This window comes from Sapajus apella, unplaced genomic scaffold (assembly GCF_009761245.1).
Source record: "Sapajus apella isolate SASKATOON/1434 unplaced genomic scaffold, GSC_monkey_1.0 scaffold6, whole genome shotgun sequence".
NCBI classification, from domain to species: domain Eukaryota; kingdom Metazoa; phylum Chordata; class Mammalia; order Primates; family Cebidae; genus Sapajus; species Sapajus apella.
Genome location: NW_022436946.1, coordinates 39,471,054 through 39,498,644, shown reverse-complemented (window position 1 = coordinate 39,498,644; position 27,591 = coordinate 39,471,054). Strand labels below are relative to the sequence as shown.

General features: G+C 36.8%; 1 protein-coding gene across 1 annotated transcript in view; it reads left to right on the top strand.

The window, feature by feature from the left end:
- CDC40 (cell division cycle 40) overlaps positions 1 to 15,653 on the top strand; it is a 46,954-nt gene extending 31,301 nt beyond the window's left edge. The window contains exons 9-15 of the mRNA XM_032275047.1: positions 235 to 280; positions 2,627 to 2,728; positions 4,266 to 4,381; positions 4,636 to 4,769; positions 10,679 to 10,755; positions 13,296 to 13,440; positions 14,432 to 15,653. Coding sequence (XP_032130938.1) covers positions 235 to 280; positions 2,627 to 2,728; positions 4,266 to 4,381; positions 4,636 to 4,769; positions 10,679 to 10,755; positions 13,296 to 13,440; positions 14,432 to 14,609 — 798 coding nt within the window. The 3' untranslated portion in view covers positions 14,610 to 15,653. The remainder of the gene's footprint in view (positions 1 to 234; positions 281 to 2,626; positions 2,729 to 4,265; positions 4,382 to 4,635; positions 4,770 to 10,678; positions 10,756 to 13,295; positions 13,441 to 14,431) is intronic.
- Positions 15,654 to 27,591: the final 11,938 nt, after the last annotated feature.

Below are 27,591 nucleotides of genomic sequence, written 5' to 3'. Positions count from 1 at the left end.
AAAACGCTTTAGTTTTGAGTGTGTGTGATTGTGTGTGTGCACGTTCCAAGTATTACAAGACAAGCTGGCAGCCCCAAGCAGTATTTAATGATTTTCAGTGTTTACTATTTAATAACTAAAGCTGTGTGTTTACACACATAGATACGCACACACATAACCAGCATAGGGCTATAGTTATTGATTGAAAAACTTATATTAAATGTAATATTTCCATGTGTTATTTTCTTCCCCCAGCTATGGGAGGTTTATGGAGACCGGCGCTGTCTGAGAACATTTATTGGTAATGCTTCTTTTCTCTCCAACATAAATCGGTTTGGGAAGAATTTTTCAAGTGAGATAACATAATTGATAGTAATTTCACTACACTGATAGGAAGGAAAGTCTTCATAGACTTGAGCTGAATCTGGAAGGAGGAGTCAGTCTCCCCAGGTAAACAAAGAAAGAACTAGGAAGCAAGAGCAGCAGATGGAAAACGAAAGTGGTGTGAGGAGGAGTGCTGCTGAGGGGATCCACGTGTATTTCAGGATTGTCAGAGGATGTTGAGAGTCAGAAGTGGAGAAAAGTAGTAAGAGGGGGATCAGAGCAGGGGAAACCTTCTGTGCCATTAATAAAGAGTGCCCTCTATTCTGAGGGCATTGGGGAACCATTAGAGAGCTCTTGCAGGAAAGCGACATGATTTGACGTTTACGAAGATTAAATGGCAATACACAGGATGCTTTGGTAGGGCAAGCTTGGAGGAAGGGAAAAAATTACACAGTTCTTTCATAGGTCTGATTTAGAGATGATGAGAGTCTGAACCAAAGCAGCAAAGAGAGAAGAAAGGAGCTACGTATTAGAGTTCAAGTCAGTGAGATTGAGTAACGGCATGTAAATGATCAGAATGAGACAGGAATCTAGGGTAACTCCCATGAGGCTGGATGAATGATGGTGCCATTCACCAAGAAGGAACATAAGATGATGGTGAGGTTTTAGATACACCAAATTTGAGCTGCCTTTGGGATATTGAGGTGAAAATGTCCAGTAAGCAATTAGATAGCCAGATGTCGAGCTTTGAAGAGAGACTGAGAATTAGCAGCTAAATCATAGAAAAAGGATGAGATTGAGAGAACTCCTTGAAGAAAGGAAGAAGGCCAAAGGGAGGACAGCTTTGTGACATGCCAGCCTTTTTGGTAGAGAAAGGTTTATTGTCTTTGTCAAATTTCATGTGAAGGCTAGCTCCTCTTTCCAAATTTAACTGTACCACATTGAAGCAGTGTGACTCGTAGTGGCTCTGTTTTTAGATTAAAGTGGGAGTGTGTTTGGCAGTGCTTTATGATTTTAGGGCCTCCCTGCACAAGTTAATACTGCCTAAGATGTCACCGCAGTCTAAAGGAAGACTTGTGGAAGGCTGTTAGCTGTGTACAGGAGAACAAAATGTCTCCGTCAGATAGAGTGGATTTGGTCGGCATCTGTCTCCTCTGCACTGGCAGACCATTTTTCTATGGAAAACTGAAATTTTCCTCTTGAGGGAGATGATAACAGCTCTCACTGGGACTCCGGCTGTAGAAAAGGATGCCTAATTGCCATGACACATCCTGCCTGATGGGAGTTCACTGGAGGTGATGGTTTAGAGCTGCTGCATGTGGTTAACAATTGGTGCCATGCTCATCTTGCACAATTGTACATGTCTTGGTCATGGTGGGGTGGTAAAAATAGGAACATTTTTGCTTTTGTTTAACCACATTTTATTTTTCTTTGTAATTTTTACAAGAGTTGAATGGTCTGTCAAGATTCATTTTTAAGTAAAGTATAATCAGCACCTTAAAATTAGTGTATTGTCAAAATACCATCTTAAAACAATAGAAGCGAGCCTGGGCAACATAGCAAAACCCTTTCTTTACAGAAAATACAGAAATTAACCAGGCATGGTGGCATGTACCTGTAATCCCAGCTACTCAAGAAGCTGAGATGGGTGGATTGCTTGAGCCAGGGAGGTTGAGTTTACAGTGAGCTGAGACTGCCCATTGCAGTCTAGCCTGGGCAACAGAGCAAGACCCTGCCTCAAAACAAAATAAAAATTAAAAAAAAAATACAAGCTAATATAGTTTTCAAAAAGTCTCCTAGATTCAGAGTCAGCTTCTATGAAATTTGGTAATGTGATCACAGAAATATACAGTTGTTGAACAAGGGCTACAATTTCCTGAACTTTAGGTTTAGGTCACTTTGTTTTCACTTGCAGCCTCATGAGCAATCTGAGAGTGAACCTCCAAACTTCCTGCTGCCATTTCTTTCACTAGCAATAATTGGTCTTTTACATTTCCATCAGTTCTTGGCTAGTTAGTCATCACTTGTATGTACTGCATATTAAGAAATCGCTATGACAGACAAAAAAAATGTTAAACCTTTTCTCTTGGTTCTTACCAAGATGTTTGCATCAGAATCACCCAAGGAGCTTCTTCAAGGGGAAAAAAACACCCACATTCTGAAGCCCACACATAATACATTCTAAGTCAGTAAATCAGGCAGTAGCATTCCAGTGTTCTTAAGTCACAGCTGAGAACAACTGCTTAGTGCTGTTTTTATGTGTTTATGTTTTAAGAGAAGATAGACTTCACCTCACTGCTGTTTCTGTTGACTCCACCTTTAGGTCACAGTAAAGCTGTTAGGGACATCTGCTTCAATACTGCAGGAACACAGTTCCTCAGTGCAGCCTATGACAGGTATCTTAAGCTGTGGGACACTGAGACAGGTAAGAGTTCACTTATACATATTAATCTTACAAGTTATCACTTATATATGAAATAGTATGAGTAGTCTTCTGTGGCAAAATGGCACCTTCTCTAACTGCTGATTCTCATACTATTCACTATCAGCTAATATCACAAAATACATTTGTAGACTCAAAATTAAGCATAAGTAGCTCTTTCACTATGAAACTTGTTTGTACCAGATAGCGTTTATAAAGCAAACATATTGACAGATAAACAAAGTCGAAATCTTGTATAGGCCATCTGATTGATCTTTTTGTCCCCCTGCATCACCTCATATGTACATTGCACGTAAGTGCGATTTAATGTCTAATGAACAAAATTAAATTTATTTGGACAAATTGATTAAAATGTAGGTCTAAACTTCCACAGGCCAGCTGGTTTTATATATTCACAGCCATACTAATTGCTCTTTATTAATTGATTCACATTAATAAGTTGTGGCTAGTATAATTTTATGTAATTAGAAAAATCATCTTATTTTTTACTGTCTTACTATCATTACCCTTACTGCATTTTAAGGGTAATGCTAATAGTTAATATTTATTAAACATCATTTACAAGACATAATTGCTAAGCATTGATGTTCGGTATCTCCTTCCATCTTAATTTACCCTATGAGGTAAGTACTATTATTATATTATAGATAAGGAAACTGAGGCTTAAAGAGCTAACTTTTTCAGGGTCATACAGCTAATAAGTGGCAGACTTGTGTTCAGACGAAGCTCCCTCTGATGCCAAAGCCCATGTTCTTCAGCATTTTAGCAGTAGTCTCAATTCTGGCCACACATTGTAATCATCTGAAGAGCTTTATTATTACTGATGCCTGAGTCCCACCCTCAGAGGTGTTTATGTAACTGGTACAGGCTATAGACTAGATGATTGTACCATGTAGCCACGGCGGAGAAACCACTATTTTGCAGGTTCTTTTAAAAATCAAGATAAAATGTACACACAGTAAAATGTATGAAGTGTCTAAATATTCAGTGATTTTTTTTTTTTTTTTTTTTTTTTTGGTAAACATATCTATGTAGTTATCTGTCACCAAGATCAAGATACAGAACATTTCCAGCACTTAGTAAAGGTTTCTTGTGCCCTTTTCCAGTCTGTGCCCACTGCCAGTAACCATAGTAACCACTTCTGTCATCTCAGATTCACTTAAACATCTTATAAATGAAAGATGTTTACTCTTTTGTTTCTAGCTCCAGCATAATGTCTGAGATTCACTCATTGGATTGAACCAGTAGTGTTTTTTTTTTTTTTTTATTGCTTACACTGTTCCATTATATGAAGGAAGTTATAATTTATTTATTCTACAATTGGAAGTACAGATTTACTTTTGAAAAAATTATTTTTAATTATTAAAAATCTATGAAAAAGAACAAATGTAGTTTAAAGAGCAAGCAGGCAGTCCTTCCTCAAAATTTATTAAGCAGGTAATCTCTAGATCTTAATCTCACAGCCATCTTTAAGTGGTCAAATTTATTTTACCTATTTAATTTGAGTCTTTGGTTTTAGGACAGTGTATATCAAGATTTACAAACCGAAAAGTACCTTATTGTGTCAAATTCAATCCTGATGAAGACAAGCAAAATCTCTTTGTGGCTGGGATGTCTGATAAGAAGATTGTGCAAGTAAGTCTTTCACAGTATTTTGTTAAGACTCCTAAGCTTATGTGGTATAAGGGGATGGAATAAGTTAATAAGCTAATATTACTCATTTAATATTGTTACTTTTAGGGACAGCTAATGCTCCACTCTTAGCAGAAAAATCTACATTTATAAAAATATCATGTTGAAGATCTTTTCCTTCTCCACTTTCCAGAATTATGGTCCTTCACAAATCTGCTCTACTTCTGTCTTTACCTTTTCTCTTGCTTGATCTACAGTGGGACATTCGAAGTGGAGAAATTGTGCAAGAATATGATCGGCATTTGGGAGCTGTCAACACCATTGTTTTTGTGGATGAGAATAGGAGATTTGTGAGCACATCTGATGATAAAAGCCTAAGAGTTTGGGAATGGTGAGTTTCCATTAGTAGAAAACCTGACTTATATAAAGCAAGCAGTTAAAAATTGTATAGTCAAAGATGAAACCTGATAATATACAACCATTTCAATATTTTTTGCAACTGTGATCCTGGCTTGCCAGTCAAACTGTCTTAACTATTTAAGTGCTGGCCATATGGAGATTAAAATCTAAACATGCTACCATTTATGATCTTTGGATGGTCTTTCCAAAGGATGTGTATTTTGGGTTGTTTTTCTTATAGTGATGATAGATTTGTGTTGTGCTGTCTTACATTCTTTATTAGGTATCTTATTCATCTCTGCAAAATAACTGGCAAGCAGTAGGGAGATAGAGCATAAGATTGTGGCCCTAGAACCACTCAAAGAAAATACTGGTATATATCTTAATTTTTTAAATGTCTACTTTTTATGATTATTCAGTACTGACAAACACCCCATGTATTAGTCCATTTTCACTCTACTGATAAAGACATGCTGGAGACTGGGCAATTTACAAAAGAAAGAGGTTTAATGGACTTAAAGTTCTCCGTGGCTAGGGAGGCCCCACAATCATGGCAGAAGCAGAAAGGCACTTCTTACATGGCAGCAGCATGAGAGAGAATGAGAGCTGAGCCAAAGGGGTTTCCCCTTATGAAACCATCAGATCTCATGCAACTTATTCACTACCTCACGAGAACAGTATGGGAGAAACCACCCCTGTGATTCAATTATCTTCCACCGGGTTCCTCCCACAATACTTGGGAATTATGGGAGTACGATTCAAGATGAGATTTGGGAGGTTGCACAGCCAAACCATATCACCCCATATCACCATGCTGGTACAAATGTTTTACTTGTAGAATATAATCATATTATATTGGTTAATTGTACTTTCCTAGGGAAAAAAATATTTTTCTAAAGTTAAGAAATATACTAGTTTCATTACATATCATAGTGTGTTCTATAGTTCATTTGCAAAAAAAAATGCTTGATAACCTTTTTGTTAAAATGAATGTTTGGACGGAAACCACCGTGTTTTTGCAGTCAGTTATTAAGCACAGCTCAACCATGAGTCCTCCTAGCAAGACTAAAAAGTGTGTCTGTCCATCCCCCAAAAGTTGTTCTGCTTTAACAAGTGGGAAGCCTTGAACCACGGCCAGTGGTTTCCTCTTTATACCAAGTCCCTCTGGGGACCTGAGCAGGTCCCTAACCATTGTTAGGACAATCTGGGTGACTGAATATTTCATGTAATTTAATTGTAGTTTCTCCCACACTCACCACCATCATCACTGCACCCCTTCGGATTATCCCCAATTAGTGGAGAGTTGACTGTACTTTATATATATTCTTAACATATAACCCATCTTGGAGACTACCTCACAGCTGAAATCTTTCTTACTTCAGAAATGTTTTTTTACAGAGAATCTAATATGGACCCTAAGTTTTATATGAGCCACCTTAGATCATTTGCACAAACTCTGGAGAATAAGGATACATATACACGTTCTGTTTTGTTTTATATACTTTAACAGTTTGACTATATTCAAACTTTCTGATGTTTCTACCTTCAGATATTTTCAATTTTAAATATAGAGTGATATAAAAGAAATTTGTAAATATTTAAATATTTAAGTAATTACAGGGCTTAAGGACATGTATATGTGAGTGTTCTAAAGTAAAACATTGGTGAGCAAATAATTTTTATTAAACTAACGGGTAATGTTAGTGTGTTTCTTTTTTTTTCCCCCCATTCCTCTCAGATCTTGAGAAATACTCCTAAAAAGTCATGATACTGTTTTGTTACAAATGATGACGTTCTTTAGATTTTACTTTAACTTGGCTGGGCACAGGGGCTCATTCCTGTTAGTTATCCCAGCACTTTGGGAGACTAAGTCAGGTAGATTGTTTGAACCCAGGAGTTTGAGACCAACCTGTGCAACGTGGTGAAATCCTGTCTCTACAAGAAATACAAAAATTAGCTAGTGTGATGGCACAGGCCTGTAGTCCCAGCTACTTAGGAAACTGAGGCAGGAGGATTGCTTGTGCCTGGGAGGTCGAGGCTGCTGTGGGCTGTGCTTGTGCCACTGTACTCCAGCTTGGGTAGCAGACCGAGACCCCCATCTCAATTAAAAAAATTAAAAATAAATAATGTTTTAAAAACAGATTTCAGGCCAGATGCAGTGGCTCATGCCGGTAATCCTAGCACTTTGGGAGGCTGAGGCGGGTGGATCACAAAGTCGGGAGTTCGAGACCAGCCTGGCCAACATGGTGAAACCCCATGTCTACTAAAAATACAAGAATTGGTGGGTGTGATGGTGCACACCTGTAATCCCAGCTACTCAGGAGGTTAAGGCAAGAGAATCTCTTGAACCTGCGAGGCAGAGGTTGCAGTGAGGCGAGGTCACACCATTGCACTCCAGCCTGGGCAGCAGAGCAAGACTCCATCTCAAAAAAAAAAACCAGATTTCAGTTTAACCCTTACTATGAGAGCTTTCCCATACTATGAGAGCCTGTATAGTTAGATGAATGAAGGGATTGGTAAGGAGAGAAGGACAGACACACTTTTTAGTCCTTGCTAGGACTCATGGTAGAGCTGTGCTTCATAACTGACTGTAAAAACAAGGTGGCTTCCATTCAAACATTCATTTTAACAAAAAGTTTATTGAGCACTTTTTTGTAAGCATATTTTCTTTTTTTAAAGAAAATAACTAGTCCTCAGACAAGATTAGGTGCCTCCTCCCCATCATCCCACACTGTCATTGGCTTTCCACAGCTTTTAGCATACTTCAAGTGCTTGTTTATTTGTTCCATTCTCTCACAAGTTCTTAACCGTGAGAGAAAGAACAGTGTGAGTCATGCTTACTGTCTGTTCCCAGCACAGTGCCTGGCACACAATATGTGCTATATCTCTAAAGAAGTAATTATTGGTGTAATTATCAATGATGTTACATTTATTGAGCTCTTTCGATATGCCAGTTACTATGCTAAGCATTTCACATGAACTATCTGATTTAGTGTGTAAAGCAATCTTATAAGATAGGTACATTTGTTATTCCCATTTTATATATAAGGAAGCTAAGCTAGTTTGAGTAATTTGCCCAAGGTTATATAGGACATAAAAGGACCAGAGTTCACATTCGGATCAAACTGACTTCAAAGCTTGATTTTTTTTTTTTTTTTTTTTTCCAAGAGACAGGCTCTCACTCTGTTGCCTAGACTAGAATGTAGTGGTGCAGTCATAGCTCACTGCAACCTTGAACTCCTGGGCTCAAACGATCCTCCTGCCTTAGCCTCCTGAGTGACTGGGACTATAAGTGCATGCCAGTATGCCTCATTAATTTTTAAATTTTTTGTAGAAATAGAGTCTTACTCTGTTTTCTGGGCTGGTCACAAACTCCTGGTCTCACAAAGCTTGAATTATTGATCATATGAATGGATAGTTAGATGAATGAGGGGACTGGTAAGGAGAGAAGGTATTAATAACTTGTATTTGATTTGATTAGTGAGAAAGTAATAATTGTAAGGGTCTGTTCTGCTACAAAGACAAGTAGGAAGCAATACCAGTTCAGGATCCCCGGAACTGTGCTTACTGTGTAAATCATCCGTAAGAGAAATTACTAGTGATACTGGCCACTTGCTTAGGAGAGGAAGGGAGGCCCTGACCTCCTCAAAGTGACAGCTGACCTCCTCTGTGGGAAAATTAGCAACACTGGGCCTAATTCAGACAAGTGGTGTTTGTCAAACTTTTATATGCTGTACCTGCTTAGAGAACCATAATGATACCAGAAAACAAAGGAAATTTTCTTAAATAATATTATACAAACTAACTCTATTATGTACTAAAAGAGAATAAAAGACTATTTTAGATATTTAGCAGCTTGTGGTATTTTAATCAACCAAATGCATGAAATGTCATAGACATGTTTTATCCAGAAGGTCTTTATTTTGGTAAAATAATTTTTAAAGAAAATTTTATAGAAGTTGACACTACTGTTTATCTTTTAGCTTTAAAATTTCACAGATTTTATTAGGATTTTTTGAATTTTTAAACTGGAGATTATTTGCAAGATATGAGTTACTAGCTCATTATACCGAATTACAGTATCTAATTAGAAAATAGTGTTGTGTTTGTTTATTTATTTATTTTTGCGATGGAGTCTTGCTCTGTTGCCCAGGCTGGAGTGTGGAATGCAGTGGTATGATCTCAGCTCCCTGTAGCCTCTGCCTCCTGGCCTCAACCAATTCTCCTGCCTCAGCCTCCCGAGTAGCTGGAATTACAGCCATATGCCACCACATCTGGCTAATTTTTATAATTTTATTAAAGACAGGGTTTTGCCATGTTGGCCAGGCTGGTCTCGAACTCCTGACCTCAAGTGATCCACCGCCACGGCCTCCCAAAGTGCTGGGATTATAGGCATGAGCCACCACGCTCAGCCATGTTGTGTTTATTAACTATAACTATGCCTAGCAGGCATTTTTGCTAGAAATAATGAAGTCTGCAGGGTAGTTCAAAAATTCTTTTTCCATAGTTACTGGTATGAAGATTCCTTGAAATAAGGTATCCATTTGAATATTTTTGTTTACTTTTTGTTAACACGTTGATCAATATGAACCTAGACCATAGTTAATTTAGAAAATTCTCGTGTTTTAATTCATGTTGTAAAATTATTAACCACTAACAATAAATATGAGGAGGGAAGAAGCAAGCCTTTTTTTGATTGCAGCTTTTTAAAATACATTTAGGTCATTCTAAATGTCAGTTCTCACTGGTACCATAGAAGTTTAAAGGGTTGGAGATCTGACAAATGATGTCATTCCCCAGGTTATTCCTGAAAATGTTTTCCACTGACCATGAACCTGTTCTAGTCGTTTGTTCCTTCTGCTGGGTGGATGGATAAATAGGGAAAATCCTTATATTAAGGCAAATTATTATTCTTTTCCAGTTAATCAAAGTATTGGAACTTGAAACAGGGTTTGAAGTTAAAATTGCTGCTGCATAATCTGTTACTTATCAGATTACATTTCCCACACATTATTCTGTAAAAAATATTTCTGGTCTCATGAAAAACAAGAAGACCAAAAATCCTTTCAGAAAAGAATTTTTAGCATGGAGAATTTTGAAAATAAAATGGCACTTATAACTTTTGATGGTTCTGAATCTAGGTGGCTAGTTTGAATTTTTGTTTTTCTTTCAGTCTTCATATCACTCACAAGTTTGTTTTTTTTTTAATGTTTTTTCTCCTTCACTGAACACATTTGAAATGCTTTGCATGTCAACTGAAAATAGTCCAGGTACCAAGCATTTAATCTCTCTGGCCGTGGACATCATTTCTGGATGGGCTAGACCAGCTCACGGATCCCTACAGTTTTGCCTGCCATCCACTTGCATTGCTGCAGGCTCTTTAACACTCTCACCCACCGAGTTAAGGTTGACTGGCGGGTAAAATAACACTTCCCCATAGGCTTGCCTCAGACACCTTGCTTCATCCTACCATGGTACATTTTTTATTTAAATTTTTTTAAATTTCAACAGCTTTTGGAGTACAAGTGGTTTTGGGTTACGTGGACGAATTATATGATGGTGAATTCTGAGATTTTAGTTTACCTATCACCATGGTACATTATTAAAGAACTTTTAGTAACAAATTTGTTAACATAAAGGACAAAGTGTAAATCAAATAGAAAACAAAATCACTGCCACTGTTATAATTATCATGGAAAGTCATTTATGAAGGACAGGATTTACTGTAAGCCATACAGTATCATTTTGTGATTTTTCTTCTTCTAGAAAGTTTCACGAAAGATTTATTAAATGTATAATTTCAATAGTTTGCTTTTATTTGCATATTATTCCTGTATTCCAGATATAATTCTTCTGAAGGTGCTTTTTAAAAATTACTTATTCTGATATGACATTTTTTAGGGATATCCCTGTGGATTTCAAGTATATAGCAGAACCCAGTATGCACTCAATGCCTGCAGTGACTTTGTCTCCAAATGGTGAGTTAGTTCATAGATCGTATTTTTCAATGAGGTTCTGAGATACAGTGTGATTTCTTTATTCAAAAGAACTTTGGCCCCTTCTTTCTTGGGAAGGTGTGTCACAGTGCCATTACTTGGATAAGGCAGCCTTTACAATATTAAAAAGAATTACTGGTTTTCATGTGTAAGTCACATCGCCTACTTTTCTCTGTCTTTTTGTAAATAAAAATAAAAGAAAATGATTTATAGCTAACACCTGTTGAACATCAGATTTCTATTTAACAATCAGTTTTTTCTTTTCCTTCTTCTTTTTTTTTTTTTTTTTAAAGGCAGGGTCTCCCTTTGTTGCTCAGGCTAGACTCAAACTCCTGGGCTCAAGTGATTTTCCCACCTTGGCCTCCCAAGGTGCTGGATTACAGGCCTAAGCCATTGTGCCCAACCAGAGTTTTCTTTTCTCATTCTCCTTCCAAACGGAATCATGTTTAGTAAATCATTTAATAATGATTTGGCCAAGGCAGGAGAATCACTTGAACCCAAGAGTTCGACACTAGTCTGGGCAACATAGACAGACCTCATGTCTACAAAATAAAATTTTAGAAATCAGCTGGCATGGTGGTGCACACCTATAGTCCTAGCTACTTGGGAGGCTGAGTGGGGTGGTTCCCTTGACCCACCCCAGAGGTCGAGGCTGCAGTGAGCTATGATCATGCAGCTGTACTCCAGCCTGGTCAATAGAACAAGACCCTTTTCTCTAAAAATAATAATAATAATGATTTATTGTAAGCTCTTTCAGGGGATAGGAAATTTAGGTCTGGTTCTCCATAATGAGAATACTTTAGCAATTCTCTATAAAATATTTTCTCAGGCAAAAATTAAAAAGATAAATCTATTTAATATTGTTTAATCCATTGTTTTTTAAGTACAAGATAATTTGTGCTACAGATATACTGACAATATACTGATGTGATTATAGCTCTACATGAGTCTAAAAGTGGGGGTTTTGATGTTTGGGGGACATTGTCATCAAAGCCACCGTTAACACACATAATTACCCCAAGTGTAGGGCAAGGAAGAGTTTGCTCTTCCGTCAGGGCCTCTGACACAAGCAAATGGTGATAGTCGTCAAATGCTCTATCATTTTTATAAGAAGAGCAACCTAACTGAATCCTTTTTTGGTAATTGCTAGATTATATACTTCGTCACTATGCATCTACATTTCATGTAGTGTGTTTTTAAACCAGCTGTTACAGATTTTGTCCCCATTTTAAGCAAGGCCATTCACCCACTCAGGCATTATTGAAGTCCATTTCCTCAGTTAGTAATGTTTACATGGCCCATCCATAAGTACCACATCCTGGGATTCAACCAGCACAAATCCAAATTATTCAACAAAAATAAATAAAAAATAACAATATAAGAATTAAAGATACAAATTAAAAAAAAACACAATATAACAACTAGGTACAAAGCATTTACGTTGTGTATTAGGCATTATAAGTAATCGAGAGGTGATTTAAATTATACAGGAGATACGTGTAGGTTATATGCAAACCCTATGCCATTTTATATAAGGGACTTGAGCATCTGGATTTTGGTATTGGGTGGGGGTGCAGATCCTGGAACTGATTCCCAACAGATACCACGGGATGACTGTATATAGGATGCAAGTATAGTCATGCATTCCTAATAACAAGGGTACTTCTGAGAAATGCAATATGAGGTGATTTTGTCATTTTGTGGACATCATACAGAGTACGTACACAAACCTAGATGGTATAGCCTACTTACCCTAGGCTGTATGGGACAGCCTATTACCCTAGGCTCTACCCCTGTGTGGCATATTGCTGTTCTGAATAATGTAGTCAATGCTTAGCATTTATGCAAATAAATGTATCTAAACATATCTAAACATAGAAAAGGTACAGTAAAAATTCGGCATTATAATCTTATGGGACCACTGTCATGTATGGTCCATCATTGACCAAAACATTGGTAAGTGGCACATGACTGTAAACACTGCAGTTTAGGCACTAGGGGCTTTGATGAATCCTAAGAAAAGAAAAGAAAAGCGTTGTAGCCTTTTAAAAAGTTACTGTAATTTTTAAAATTTTTAAACTTGTTTTGCATAGTTTCATTTAATAATACTAGGCTTTCTCACCAGTTAATCTTTATTACATAATGATCACAGATAAGTGTCTTTCTTCTATGTCCCATAGTTCTGTTGTCTATGCTTACTATAAATTAATTTTAGTTCATAACTTTTAGTTTATTAACACTAAGCTTGGAATTTCTCTATTTCCTTATTTTTTTAAAAAAAGCTTTTATGTGAGAGTGCTCAGTGATACAGAGTTTGTATAAGCAAAAGCCATTAGTTTATATATTAATACCTCTTGCCAGTGACATATTTGTAACACCTTACAAGTAGTATAGTAAATTTATTTTTTAATATTACAGCATATTTGGGAGCAAAAATTATATTAATCACAGTAAACACACTTAAAAAGGTTTTTAAAATGTTTTCGTCTTTCTCTAAAATACCTCATTTATTGAATTTACAGGAAAATGGCTAGCATGCCAATCAATGGACAACCAAATCTTAATTTTCGGAGCACAGAACAGATTTAGATTAAATAAGAAAAAAATTTTTAAGGGCCATATGGTAGCAGGCTACGCTTGTCAGGTGGACTTTTCACCAGACATGAGGTAAGTTAAATCTTCTCATTCATTCTCATATTCAAATATGATGATATAAACTATTGTTGTACGAATAACACGTTAACATCACTGTCACATAATATGTTTTTATGAGAACTCAGTAATGTTTCAAAATTGTCAAAATGCTGGATGTAAAGGTCAGAACAAATTAGGAAAAGTACATTTTGCTTTTTTTAGGTTCTTCTTTTCAGTATATTCCCTTGTATTACTAGGCTTATGCCCTTTAGGCACCTAATAAATCCCTGTCTATATAACCAATGCCTTATTTTCTCTCTGCTTTTCTAAGCAAGACTAGAAGTACTGTAATTACTATATTGCTATGATTGAATGAACATGAGAGGAATTAATTGTGTATTACAGTGTTGCAGTTACAGCTTCACTGTGGCTTGCCTGTGCTGAAACCTCAAACCCAGCTTTTGAACATTTCTAGGTCACGCTGGATTTGTGAAGCCTACAGCATGATTCTTAGTTAAAATGTATAGATAATTTAGAAATCCCTATAACTTTGTATGTTTAGCCTAGTAATTGGGCCTACCTCTGATTCAGTCGTAGATGTATTCAAAAGATATTAAAGCCAAAAAAATAATTATGAAAGCAGTAGAATCTACTATGATAGAGTAGATCTAAAAGTGTTCCCTAGCTATATGTGAAATTGGTTCTCCAGTTCTCTGTTTCTGACTCTCTAGAGACCGACTGTGTAACCTTATTTATTGAGGTCCCTGGGACTCCCAGTCTTACAAGTTAAAAATAATTCTCTACTCTTAGATTGGTAGCTCAACGGGGAGAATTTTTTTAATAGAATTTGAAATTATAGAGAGCTTCACGTTCTACCCAGTTATTCTGAGTATTGTATATTTGCATTGGATTTTTTTTTTAATGTTAAAGTGAAAAGATAAAATCTTTCTCTATTCGTCCTTCGCCTCACCAGTTTAAGGTATTTGAATAATTTGAATTTATTTTATTTTTCTTCCCATTATAGTTATGTGATTTCAGGAGATGGAAATGGAAAATTGAACATTTGGGACTGGAAGACCACAAAACTCTACAGTCGGTTTAAAGCTCATGATAAAGTGTGTATAGGTGCAGTGTGGCATCCTCATGAAACATCTAAGGTCATAACATGTGGTTGGGATGGTCTCATTAAATTGTGGGATTAATGAGGTTAATCCTTAAACTATCTAGGATCATTTTTGATCCATTGTCATATTTAACTAAATTATTAAATGTATCAGATGATAACTTGATTTACAGATGTTTTCCTTACATGCCTGATGACATTAACCCATTGTTTAAAAAAAAAACAACTCTAAATTTGACACAATTTCATTTGCAACTTGATTTTGTTCTTCATAAATGTTATTTATATAGAAAATGGCTATTGACTTTCTATTTGACAAGTAGTTATAATTGGCAGGCAGTTTGAGTTTATACTCATGACATACTGAAAGCATCCCTTTGGGGTCAGGAAAGAATCCCTAGTGGATTTGGGATTCTAGAGGAGGTGATGTAATTAATTATTCAGAAAAATACCATATATTTACCTCTTCAACCAAAAGGGCGATAAAGAATAGGGATAAGGTAATGTAAATTTTGAAGAAGGATAAAACCACCCACAGTTACTTTCCCCATTATTTTCATAGGGTCAAGTTCTGATCTTTTGGCTTCATGAGTTCCACTCCCTCTGATGACATATGTTGTATATTTTTAGTTGTAAAGCAGTAATCTTTAACTGCGGCATTCCTCTAATTATAAACAATGTAAAATAAAAATCAGTCCAGAGTTCTTTCATTGACTTAAGTCCTGATCAGTATAGACAGGACTATATATATTTAATCAGAGAATTACATTATATCTGAAGATGGAACTCAGGAGGATGCACCAAGACTTTGAATTTTATTTGTATTCACTGTCAGTAAAGACCTGGCTACACTTTCGGAAATCAGGATCTCCAAGGTCATTGCTTCTTGATGTAATTACTGAAATCCTCCTCATAGGAGATAAGGTATGAGGGGTAGAGTCCAAGATGTCAACATGTAATTTCTTTGAAGTCCTATGTCTTATCTTTAAAATTACTCTGATTTTACCTGTGAATATATACAACAGGACTTTTTAAGATTAAAAAAATTTTAAACCTCTTTATGTGTCTGGAAAAAAAAAAAAGAAAATCACACTCCAGGAAGATGGCTAAGGTTCCCCAGTTTGAGAAGTAGTGACCATGGTGAAAAATAGTTTTGAAAACATCAGATTATAAAATCAAGATAGGCCAGGTGCAGTGGCTCATGCCTGTAATCCCAGCACTTCGGGAGGCTGAGGCAGGCGAATCACCTGAGGTCAGGAGTTCAAGACCAGCCTGGCCAACACAGCAAAACCTGTCTCTACGAAAAATATAAAAATTAACCAGGCGTGGTAGCAGGCGCCTGCCTGTAATCTCAGCTACTCGGGAGGCTGATGCAGGAAGAATCCTTGAACCCAGGAGGCAGAGGTTGCAGTGAGCCAAGATCATGCCACTGCACTCCAGCCTGAGTGACAGAGCAAGACGCTGTCTCAAAAAATAAAATAAAATCAAGACAGCCTCTTGAATGTAGTAGCTCATAGCACTTTAATTTGGTAAGCCATTTTTCCTATTTCATTATAAGCCTACATTAGATGTTTGAATATGGCTTGAAATATTTCACTACCATGCTGAAAAAGTTTGGTTGATAGCTGCTTGGGGTGCTAACTGGAAGATCAAAATCATGTCTCTTGCTGATAGCCTAAGAGCATTAAGCTCTGAGTCCTGTGCGGTCATAGCAGTGTATGCTCCTTGCCCTTAGGGAGCATCCATTTCTAGAAATTTAGATTTTAAAAGGCCTGGGATATATGACCAGGCTCTGTAGCCACATATAAATAAATTTTATAGAAAAAGAATAAAAGCAGAGATGGATGTTTTAACACAGAGGCACCCAAAGAAATACAAACACTGCCTAGCTGCCGCCAATTCTGTAACTGCCCAGAAGGGTGACAGATTTCTGAAGGGGAAAGGATTCAGATATGACCTTTTCTTTAGTCCCAACCAGTAGTTTTAACAAATGTGAATTATTGAAATGTGATGGGACAGAAAGAATCATACATTTAAACTGTCTTGTTCAGTACACCGGTATTGTACGTTACAAATCATCATTTCTAAATCTGAATTTATTTTGTTGTGTTTTTGACTGTTTCTAAAGTAAGTGTATATAAAAGTTGTCTCTTTTTTAAAAAGATCGTATTTTTAAATAAAGCATTTTTTTGTAGAAAGTGCTATCGAAATGTTCATCTTATTCATCTTTAGTCTCCTTTAAGTCTTAAGTGTGTTGAGACACTAGATTAAAGCCATTTGAGAAATGATGCTTTAGAGGTGGATGTGGTTTATTCAGGGATATCAATGGGTTTATTCTAATTAAATAATAAAGTACGTGGCGGTACCCTCAGAGCACATTAAATTTAGCACATGCCGTATTTATTCATCTAGTGGTGGCACTAAGTCATGATTACACAACATTTTAGAGTACATAAGTGAGTGGGGTTATATTCCAGCATAAAAAGTCTCACGATCTCATTGTTACTGGACTTAGGTAGTTACTATCTGGCTCCTTTTCCTTCTTGCAGCCTTTTTGTCATAACCAGGACAGATTTCCTTCCTAAAAGTTAGAATAAAAAGAGATGCTTTAGTGAAAGATTTTCTAGAATGAATATTTAAATATTGAGGCACAAGCTGGAAATATTTTGTCCTAAATAAGGAGCAAAATTAAGATAAACAGGGAGTAGTGTCACACAGTCACATTTCTAAGTAGTTCTTGAGACTACGCTATGGGCTGGCTGGTATCCTTGGTGTATTATAAAATACCTGTAAGAAGACACTGACTTTGAAATAGCAAACCCTTAGATGGCAATCATAAACATCACAACACTTGGAACAATTATAGAGACGTTCCTTGAAGATCATTGTTTCTCAGGGCATGGACTGAGAACCGTCTGCATCTGAATTACCTAGGGGTTGTATTGCTTACTGAGATGTGGCATTCAGAAGAAAGTAAGGATTATCTGGGGGAGCCATGATGAATTCAGGTATGTGAAGGGGTAAAAAGTGGCATCCAGGTCATAGTATCCATCAGCAGAATTAAATGTGGGTTTCAAAGTGAGACCTGGGGAATACTGATTCCATGTATCATTACAGATTCATATTTTTCACATTCTGACATTTGTGAATAGGGCTATAGTTAAAATAAATGAATGTCATAGTTTAATGGGCAGCATTCAATTCTTTCTTAGTGTATCATAAAATAATTAATGAAATACAGTAAAAATAAGTCAAGCTACTAAGGGCCTGAGAAGAAGAAAAGATCCAGTGGAAGGAAAGTGTCTATTGTAGCACTGGGCTCAAAATTCCTGTTATGAAATGTGTCTTTGATCACTGAGTAAAGTGAATGAACTAACTAAAGATTGCAATTAAAAATGTATATTAATATACATATGTAGACACACAAATATATATATATATCTAATCACTGGAAAGTTTTTTTAAAATGTAGAATTCTTAACAATTCAGACCTCCAAATCAAAGTCAGCACTTTTAGCAAGATCCCCAAATGAGAACCACTGAGGTAGAGTCCCGAATTTATTTTGGGTATTTGGGAAACTAGACTATTTGGGACATGTAAAGTCAAAGAGAAATTTAGCTGGTCAAAAATACGTACTGTACACACGTGTATGTACACGTATATGTGTATATAATGTATGCATATAACATATATGTACACATTCCATATTCATAGTCACTGTAACAATTGTGGAAACAGCTTTCTCAACTTAATTGCAATTTTATCTGGAACTTAAAAGAAGTCACAGACTTGCAGCCAGAGCCCTTATAGTGACTTTATTTTTAGTGACAGCAAGTGAAAGTGAAACTCTTGATTCTACAGCTTCTTATATCTGCAATAGCTGTCTTCAGATGAGTTTCTTTTATTCAATTCCCCACTCTCCAGCCTCCAGCGTTTTAGATCTGGAGGAGCAACTCAGATCTCCTTTTTTATTTGGTCTAATCAGTCTGTCCAATAGGTACATGTCAGTCATATATGTGATTTTAAATTTTCTAATAGCCAGGGTTAAAAAGGGACTTAATAATATATTTTATTTAACATATCCAAAATTTTATCTTAAGATGTACTCAATTGTTTAAAAAGTTAATCTTTTTTTTCTAAGAACTGTGTCATTAGGCAATGTCGTTATGCAAACATCATCGAGTTACATATGTAACTCTACGATGTTCTACTGTATTAGAACAAATAAAAAAAGGAGATCTGAGTTGCTCCCCCAGATCTACAACACTGGAGGCTGGAGAGTGGGGAATCAAATAAAAGAAACTCATCTGAAGACAGCTATTGCAGATATGAGAAGCTGTAGAATCAAGAGTTTCACTTTCACTTACTGTCACTAAAAAGTCACTCAAAGGGCTGTAACTGCAAGTCTGTGACTTCTTTTAAGTTCCAGATAAAATTGCAATTAAGTTGAGAAAGTTGTTTCCACAATCATTAAGGTGACTATGAATATGGAATATGTACGTATATGCTATGTGCATACATTATATACACATACACATGTACATACATGTGTATACAGTATTTTTGACCAGCTAAATTATATATGTAATTTACATATGTAACTCCACGATGTTTGTGTATATAACAAATGTAGGTGGTATAGCCTACTCCATTATGTAGTTCCATTATAATCTCAAGGGACCACCATCATATATGTAGTCTGTCACTGACTGAAAGGTTATTATGTGGTATGTGCCTATAGATGATTTTTAATTTACATTAATTAAAAGTAAGTTTAATTTAAAGTTTATCAGTTAACTACAGTTTAGGTGCTCAGTAGCAACGTGTCTATAGGCTACCATGTTGCACAGTACAATACTAGTACTACTTTCTACATAAGAGTGGCTCAAATATTCAGTGTACTGCCTCATCTTCTGAAAAACATTCTAAGATTCAATCTGATCATAAAATATCTCGTAAAAAATACAAATGCTCATTTTTTTCTGTGCCACATTTTGGGTAATTTCCTCAGGTTTGTTTTCCAGTTCATTGTAAAGTCTCTTTAGCTGTGTCCAGTGTGCTGCTGTTCCATTAAACTTCTTGTTTCCGTGGCTTTCTCTCATTTCTGGAAGCTTTATTTGTACTTTTTTTATATTTACCTGTTCTTTTTCACAATGTCGTATTTTCTTATGGCTCCTATATAGTCCTTCGTGCCATTAATTATGATAAATCATGTATATTATACTTAAGATTGTTCTGTTATCTCAAGTTCTTGGGCCGAAAATCACGTGGTTTATTGTGTCTGGTAACTCTACCTCATGGGATACTGTTTATTTCCTTGTCAGTTTTAATATTTAATATGGGTCTTGTTTTTCTAAGGAAATCCTCTGTAGCCTGGATTGGTGAAAAGTCCTTTCAGAGTGGTTTTGCATCTGCTTCTGCCGTATACCCCTGAGGTATCACCCCTAGAACCTGTCTAATATCTAACTTTTAAGTTCAAGGGGACATGTACAGGATGTTCAGATTTGTTACATAGATAAATGTGTGCCATGGTGGTTTGCTGCAAAGATCATCCCCTTACCCAGATATTAAGCCCAGCATCCATTATTCTTCCTGGTCCTCTTCCTCCTCTCACCTCCCACCCTCCAACAGGCCCCAGCATGTGTTGTTCCCGCATGTGTCCATATATTTTCATCATTTAGCTTCCACTTAGAAGTGAGAACATATGGTGTTTGGTTTCCTATTCCTGTGTTAGTTTGCTAAGGATAATGGCCTCCAACTCTGTCCGTGTTCCTACAGAGGACATGATCTGATTACTTTTTATGGCTGTATAGTATTCCATATGTATATTTACCACATTGTCTTAATCCAGTCCATCATTGATGGGCATTTAGCTCGATTCCATGTCTTTGCCGTTGTGAATAGTACTGCAGTGAACATACATGTGCATGTGTCTTTATAACAGAAATATTTATATTTCTTTGGGTATATACCCAGTAATGGAATTGCTGGGTTGAATGGTATTTCTGCCTCTAGATCTTTGAGGAAGTGCCACACTGTCTTCGATAGTGGTTGAACTAATTTACATTTTTGTTTTTTGACTTATTAATAGTAGCCATTCTGACAGGTGTGAGATGGTATCTCATTGTGGTTTTGATTTGCATTTCTGTAATGATCAGTGATGTTGTGCTTTTTTTTCATCTTTGTTGGCCGCATGTATATCTTCTTTTGAGAAGTGTCTATCCATGTCCTTTGCCCAATTTTCAATGGATTTTTTCTTGTAAATTTAAGTTCCTTATAGATGCTGGATATTAAACCTTTGTCAGATGCATATATTACAAACATTTATCCCTTTCTGTAGGTTGTCTGTTCACTCTGATGATAGTTTCTTTTGCTGTGCAGAAGCTCTTTAGTTTAATTGGATCCCATTTGTCAATTTTTGCTTTTATTGCAATTGCTTTTGGCATCTTCGTCATGAAATCTTTGCCCGTGCCTGTGTCCTGAATGATATTGCCTAGGTTTTCTTACAGGGTTTTTATAGTTCTGGGTAGGACCAGTTTTTTTTCTTAATTTCTCAGCTTATGGTTTTTCTCAGCATGTGATTAGGATAAATTCAACTAGTCAACTCCTTGCACAGGCCTGAGGTTTCAATTTCTCATGAAAACTTTTCTTTGTACTCAGAGCTATATAAGTGTCCTTGTGCTGGTGGATGTAGAATTTTTAGGTCCCTTTTTCACTGAGGTTGTAGCCCTGTAACAGTCCCTCTTTGCTGTAGATGTCCTCAGTCCCAATCCTTTCTCCCCAGGGCCAGGTCTTATCTTGTGCTCTAGGCCTTTCTCCATTACTGGTTACACTAAACTCCAAAGGCTACTGCAGTGTAGGTTCCTGTCTACCTGTCTGGCTCTAGGCTCCTTTCCTCTGGGCTTTTTGTATCTGGAAGATTTTTTCTTCTTAGACATTCAATCTACACACACATACATATATACCATATACACACATATATACTCACATGTATACACACATATACACATGCATGTGTATACACATATATACACGTATATGTATATATGTGGAAGGATATTTGGGGATCTATATATAATTGTATTTTGTATCTTTAGATGTCACCATGTTATTGGAACAGTCTAAAAACAGGAATGTAATCTAATACAGTCTAAAAAACGTACATTCTGATTTTTAGAACCATGTGAGTTTAAGTGTGTGATACAAAAAGGTACTTTTCTAAGGGTACTTCATATCGATGACCAGAGAACCATCATAATGGATTCACCTTTTACCTGGGCTTTTTCTGCATAAGCACATCCTTTCGATTCTTCTGAATTTATCGGAAGACCTCCCTTTATAGCACTTGTCTTAATCCATTCAGGCTGCTATAACAAGACACTTTAGATAAGGTAATTTATAAGCAACAGAAATGTATTGCTCACAGTTCTGGTGGCTGAGAAGTCCAAGACCGAGGTGCCAGCAGATTCAGTGTCTGATGAGGGCTAGCTTTCTGCTTCAAAGATGGTGCCTTTTCACATGTCCTCACATTGCAAAAGGGAGAAAAAAGTCTCCTCAGGCCTTTCATAAATGCCCTAATCCCATTCACAAGGGCTCTGCCCTCATGACTTAGTCAATTTCTAAAGGCCCCACCTCATAATACCAACACATTGGGAATATTTCAATATATGAATTTTGGAGGGTCACAAAATATTCAGACCATAGCAGCATACAAATTAAGAAATTATCATTGTCTAAGCCTCATGTAATCACAGTAGTCAAAATAATGAAATTTGCAAGCAAGAAGAAACTTTAGAAATTAAATATTCTAACCTAAGAAAATAGTTAAAGTGATGACTTGCTTCATATAACACAGCTAGTTAGCAGCAGTATCAAGAGTCCCTTATGTATTTCATTCTACTGTTCTATCTCTATATAATGCCACTTAATTGTATATTCTTAAAACTGATGGATTAATGTTATAACTTTTGTGGCTTCTAGGCTTGCTGTCTCTGAGCTAGGTAATTTAAAATAAACACCTCTTTACATAGTGTTTATTTCATCCTTTAGCAAAACCGAACCTGTTATTCTTATGGCTCCTTCCATTAGAGTTGAGCCCCCTCACTTTCTCTGTGCCCACAAGGAAATCTCTGGCTCATATTTTAGTCTCTACAATACCTTTTCTCACCTTGATTTTACTCTTTCAACTGTTGCCTTTATTATGCACTTTATATCCTATAAAAACTTTGGCTTGAATCATTTTTGTAAAAATGCTAACCCCTATCATTGGTAGAAGTAGTCTCACATCATCCTACCTTCCTTCTTTCATTAACTGAAAAATATTTTCCATGCTACTGTGAATTGTGGTTCCATATACTGACTCTAAAAAAGACCGCTGGGAGTTGCTACAAAGAAAGAACAATGATAAAGATTGGAGTATAATATCCTAGGACTCAGATAGCTTCTAGTAATAATTGAATCTTTAATTATTATTGTATTCATTCAATTAAATTATTATATGGTTCTCAGTTCCCCAAGGCCAAGAAGATCTCCAGGTTGGCATCCTTTAATTGGGAATAGGGACTATCACATGCAGTGCAACGAGCAGCCATGTCAAGAAAATAACAAATTGTGTCCAAATTTAAATAACAAAATGAGAGACAGTAGTCCATCTAAATTCCAAAGCTAGTTTTAATGCCAGAAAAAACTTCAATAACAAATGAAATAATTGTATAGAAAAAATTATATGGAAATAGCTTTTTAAATTTATATTCAACAAAAATTTATTGAGCCCTTTTTACCTAGCAGGTTTCATGCTAGGCACTGGGGCTGCAGATGGGCCCTTACCCTCATGGAGTGTACAGTCTTTTGGGAAAACCAGACATTATACAAACAGAGAAAGTACAGAGAGTGTTAAGATAGGAATAGAGGACATTGTGGGGACACATAGCAGGGAGCCTTAAATAAGAAGGGTCCCGGCCGGGCGTGGTGGCTCAAGCCTGTAATTCCAGCACTTTGGGAGGCTGAGGCGGGTGGATCACGAGGTCAAGAGATCGAGACCATCCTGGTCAACATGGTGAAACCCCGTCTCTACTAAAAATACAAAAAATTAGCTGGGCATGGTGGTGCGTGCCTGTAATCCCAGCTACTCAGGAGGCTGAGGCAGGAGAATCGCCTGAACCCAGGAGGTGGAGGTTTCGGTGAGCCGAGATCACGCCATTGCACTCCAGCCTGGGTAACATGAGTGAAACTCCGTCTCAAAAAAAAAAAAAAAAAGAGGGGTCCCTGAGAAAATTATGTTTGATCTGGCATCAAACCTTGAGAAATAATATTTTCTTGTACAGATAATAGATTATTTCTATTGGTACATAATTGAACTATCTCATTATGTTATAGAACACAGTTGGACCTTTATTTTATAGATCCACCCAGGAGTAATATTCAAAATATCCAATGGCAAGTAAGGCAGAAGACAGGCCAGTTAGTTAGAACAGAAGCAAGCCATAGGGCTGGGTCAGAATCCCGGAAGCTGCCTTTTGTGCTGTGCATTAGCCTTTAATTGCCCAGTCATGGGGAAAGGCCTGGGCATCCTGTGAGAGTGTCTCCAGTGGAGAGGGACCATTGGGGAACCACTATATGTCTACTGGTACTTTCTTTAAAAAGTATAAATATGTCCAATATATTCCAAAGGGCATACTTTTTTTTTAGTTGACAAATAAATTGTATATATGTATGACACAAAACATGATATTTTGTTATATGTATAATTATGGAATACTAAGTCAACTAATTAACACATCCATTGCCTCAAATACTTATTTTTTGTGGTGAGAATATTTTAAATCTACTCTCAGCAATTTTCCAGTATATGATACATTGCTATTAACTCTAATCACCATGTTGCACAATAGCTCTTCTCGACTGGTACATACTGATTAGATATCAGTCCTCTGCACATTTGGTTTCTGTACTGAAATTCTCCAGTCTAGTATTGAATAGTTTAGTCAAATTTGATCCCCCAAATGTAAATCCCTTATTATTTCAGATAGCCATATTGTACAAAACTAATCACTAAGAAAAAGTTAAAATAGTCTGAGAAAAACAAGAAGTTGCTGGTTTTAAGAAAGCATTAAATTTTAATGTGTTGAGAACCATGTTTCCACATAGTTCTTTTTTTTTTTTTTTTTTTTTTTTTTTTTTTTTTTTTTTTTTTTTAAGATGGAGTCTCACAGTGATCCCCCAAGCGGGTCTCAAACTCCTGTACTCTGGTGATCCTCCCACGTAGCTGGAAGTACAGGCATATGCCACTGCACCCCGCCTCCATACAGTTATAAAGTGTGACAACATTAAGAATGCTTGATTTATATTTCTTAAGAAATACCATCAAATCATTTAAAGAATTTCAATAATCTCTAAATGTAAGCAGTTTTAGGAATATATTGAATCTTTGGGTTATAATTTTATCTGATAAATTCAAGTACCTCTTTCAATGTAAGAAAAAGTAAGACATTTTAGCATAAGGTTAAATGTATTATTGAATCCACAAAGTATCAGCAATTGGCTAGTTCAAAAAGAATTATGTTACTGCTTAAGAATAGAACATAAATGTATCTCCACCAGAAAAGAACAATTACACTAATTGAGCTTGGAGTTTCTGTTGTATTGTTAAGTAGAATGATCTATTTAAATGAGGTCATCATTTTTCCACTGGCAAAATATAAGCGTGGCTTCCTGGGACTAATCCAAGCTTTGCAAAATCCAAACATTTAATACTTAAGAAATGCAATTCTTGTACTTATTAAAAGATCTTATAAACAAGGCAGAAATGCTTACATGAATGACTGATTTGGACTACTCACTGTAAACCCGTGAGCTTGTTTATGCCCTATCTTGAGGTAAACTTGGACCTTCAGTCAATTCTAGTAGAAAAATTTGTTCACTTCTCCCTAACTCTTCATTTGAACATGTCAAGTAGTTACAAATATTTATATAGTAACCTTTTATATTATAACTGCATCAATATAAGCACTGTAAGAAATAAGGAAGGGGAAAATTATTTTTCTTTGACAAATTATGACACAGTTTATGCTAAAAGGCAACTTGTGAATCTCTTCCATCCTCATATGTCTTAACACCTACAAAAGAGTATTGTTACTCATTTGATAAGAGCATTATCAAATGTGTATTTTCAGAATCACTTATGAACACTGCTCTAGTAAAAATTAAGGAGATGCATGTCACAGATATTGATATCTTAGCTCATTTATCTGCAAGTCAAAGACTAGTTTTAAGCAAAGGAGAATTACTTTGCTTAAGCAACTCCAAGTGACTGCCATTTCTAAAACCCAGGCAGAAAGTGACAAGTATTAGGACAAGCCAGAAGAAGAGTCACTTCCAGGCCTGCAAGAGCTTTCCTGGCAGCCTAAATATATTGACAGAGAAGTTGTTGTGTCTCCATATTTCTTCAGTAAGCTTCCATTTGGCAGGCACACTTTAATCAAGTAAATGATTTAAGTTCAGCAAACCTGAATGCTACAAAATGATTCAGACTCAAACTTGCAGGTCTTTACTATTTGTAGTTTTTTCTCCCACCTTTTACTAACAGGGAGGCAAAAATGTGTCTTTTGGACAAAGCATCTGATGTTTGGTACAGGCTGTGTAAGCAGCATTGTGGATGGGACCAAACACAGACTTTTTGGGATCTGACAGACAGAAACGTAAATGATTGTTCCTCCATCTACAACTTGAGTAATCTGAATAAGCCATTTAACCTCTCAAAATTTCTCTTTTTTTTTTTTTGAGACAGAGTCTCACTCTGTTGTCCAGGCTGGAGTGCAGTGGCACGATCTCTGCTCACTGCAACCTCCGCCTCCCAGGTTCAAGCAATTCTCCTGCCTCAGCCTCCCAAGTGGCTGGGACTTCAGGGGCATGCCACCATGCCCAGCTAATTTTTTTTAGTATTGTTAGTAGAGACGGGCTTTTACCATGTTAGACAGGATGGTCTTGATCTCCTGAACTTGTGATCTGCCCACTTCAGCCTCCCAAAGCGCTGGGATTAAAGGCGTGAGCCACCACACCCGATCCCTCTCAGAGTTTCTTTACCCACAATATTGGGGAAAAAAATGCACTTCCTTGTTGGGGGAATTAGGAATAAGCTATGCACATGGTCTGGCAGACAGTAAGCTCTCAGTAAAGAGTTACTTTTGATTTTGTTTGCTTGTGTGTTCCTTGTGTTGCTCTTGTGGTGGTTGTGGTGGTGATGATCACGGTTTTGCCTGTTCCTCATAAGAGGATCTTGTGTTTGCCTGTTCAGAAGCAAACAGTGCTACAGTAGCCTGGTCCCTTTCTCATGGCCTGCACCCAGCAGTTCTCCACAGTGGGTGACTTTGCCCCCGCAGGGACATATCCTGCAATGCCCAGAACAGCCCTCCCCCAATAAAGAATTATCCAGCCCAAATGGCAATAGTGCTGAGGTTAAGAAATCCTGGCCTACATGATAAACATAATAAACTCTAGAGGCAGAGAAACCTTAACAACTGTCAGAATATCCATCATAGATTTCAAACTATCCATGAAGGCAATGAAGGGCCATTTTAGACATAAGCATAAAATAAGTATCAATAACTATTAAACAGGCTGCCTGTCAGTGAGTGTGGGTGGGTACATTCATTCTTGCTTCAGATATAGGTAGCGTGATGAAGTCAATGTGTGACACTACCAACCTGAAATAAATGGTTAACTTGCTGTAGACAAAGGGGGCTTTCTGCAATGCCCTAAATCCCCAATTCCATGAATTAAAAATCTTAATATGGGTGTGTTACATATCTAAAAGCTGATCAGACTGGACATTTAAGATGAGTACACTAGCCGGGCGCGGTGGCTCAAGCCTGTAATCCCAGCACTTTGGGAGGCCGAGGCGGGTGGATCACGAGGTCAAGAGATCGAGACCATCCTGGTCAACATGGTGAAACCCCGTCTCTACTAAAAATACAAAAAATTAGCTGGGCATGGTGGTGCGTGCCTGTAATCCCAGCTACTCAGGAGGCTGAGGCAGGAGAATTGCCTGAACCCAGGAGGTGGA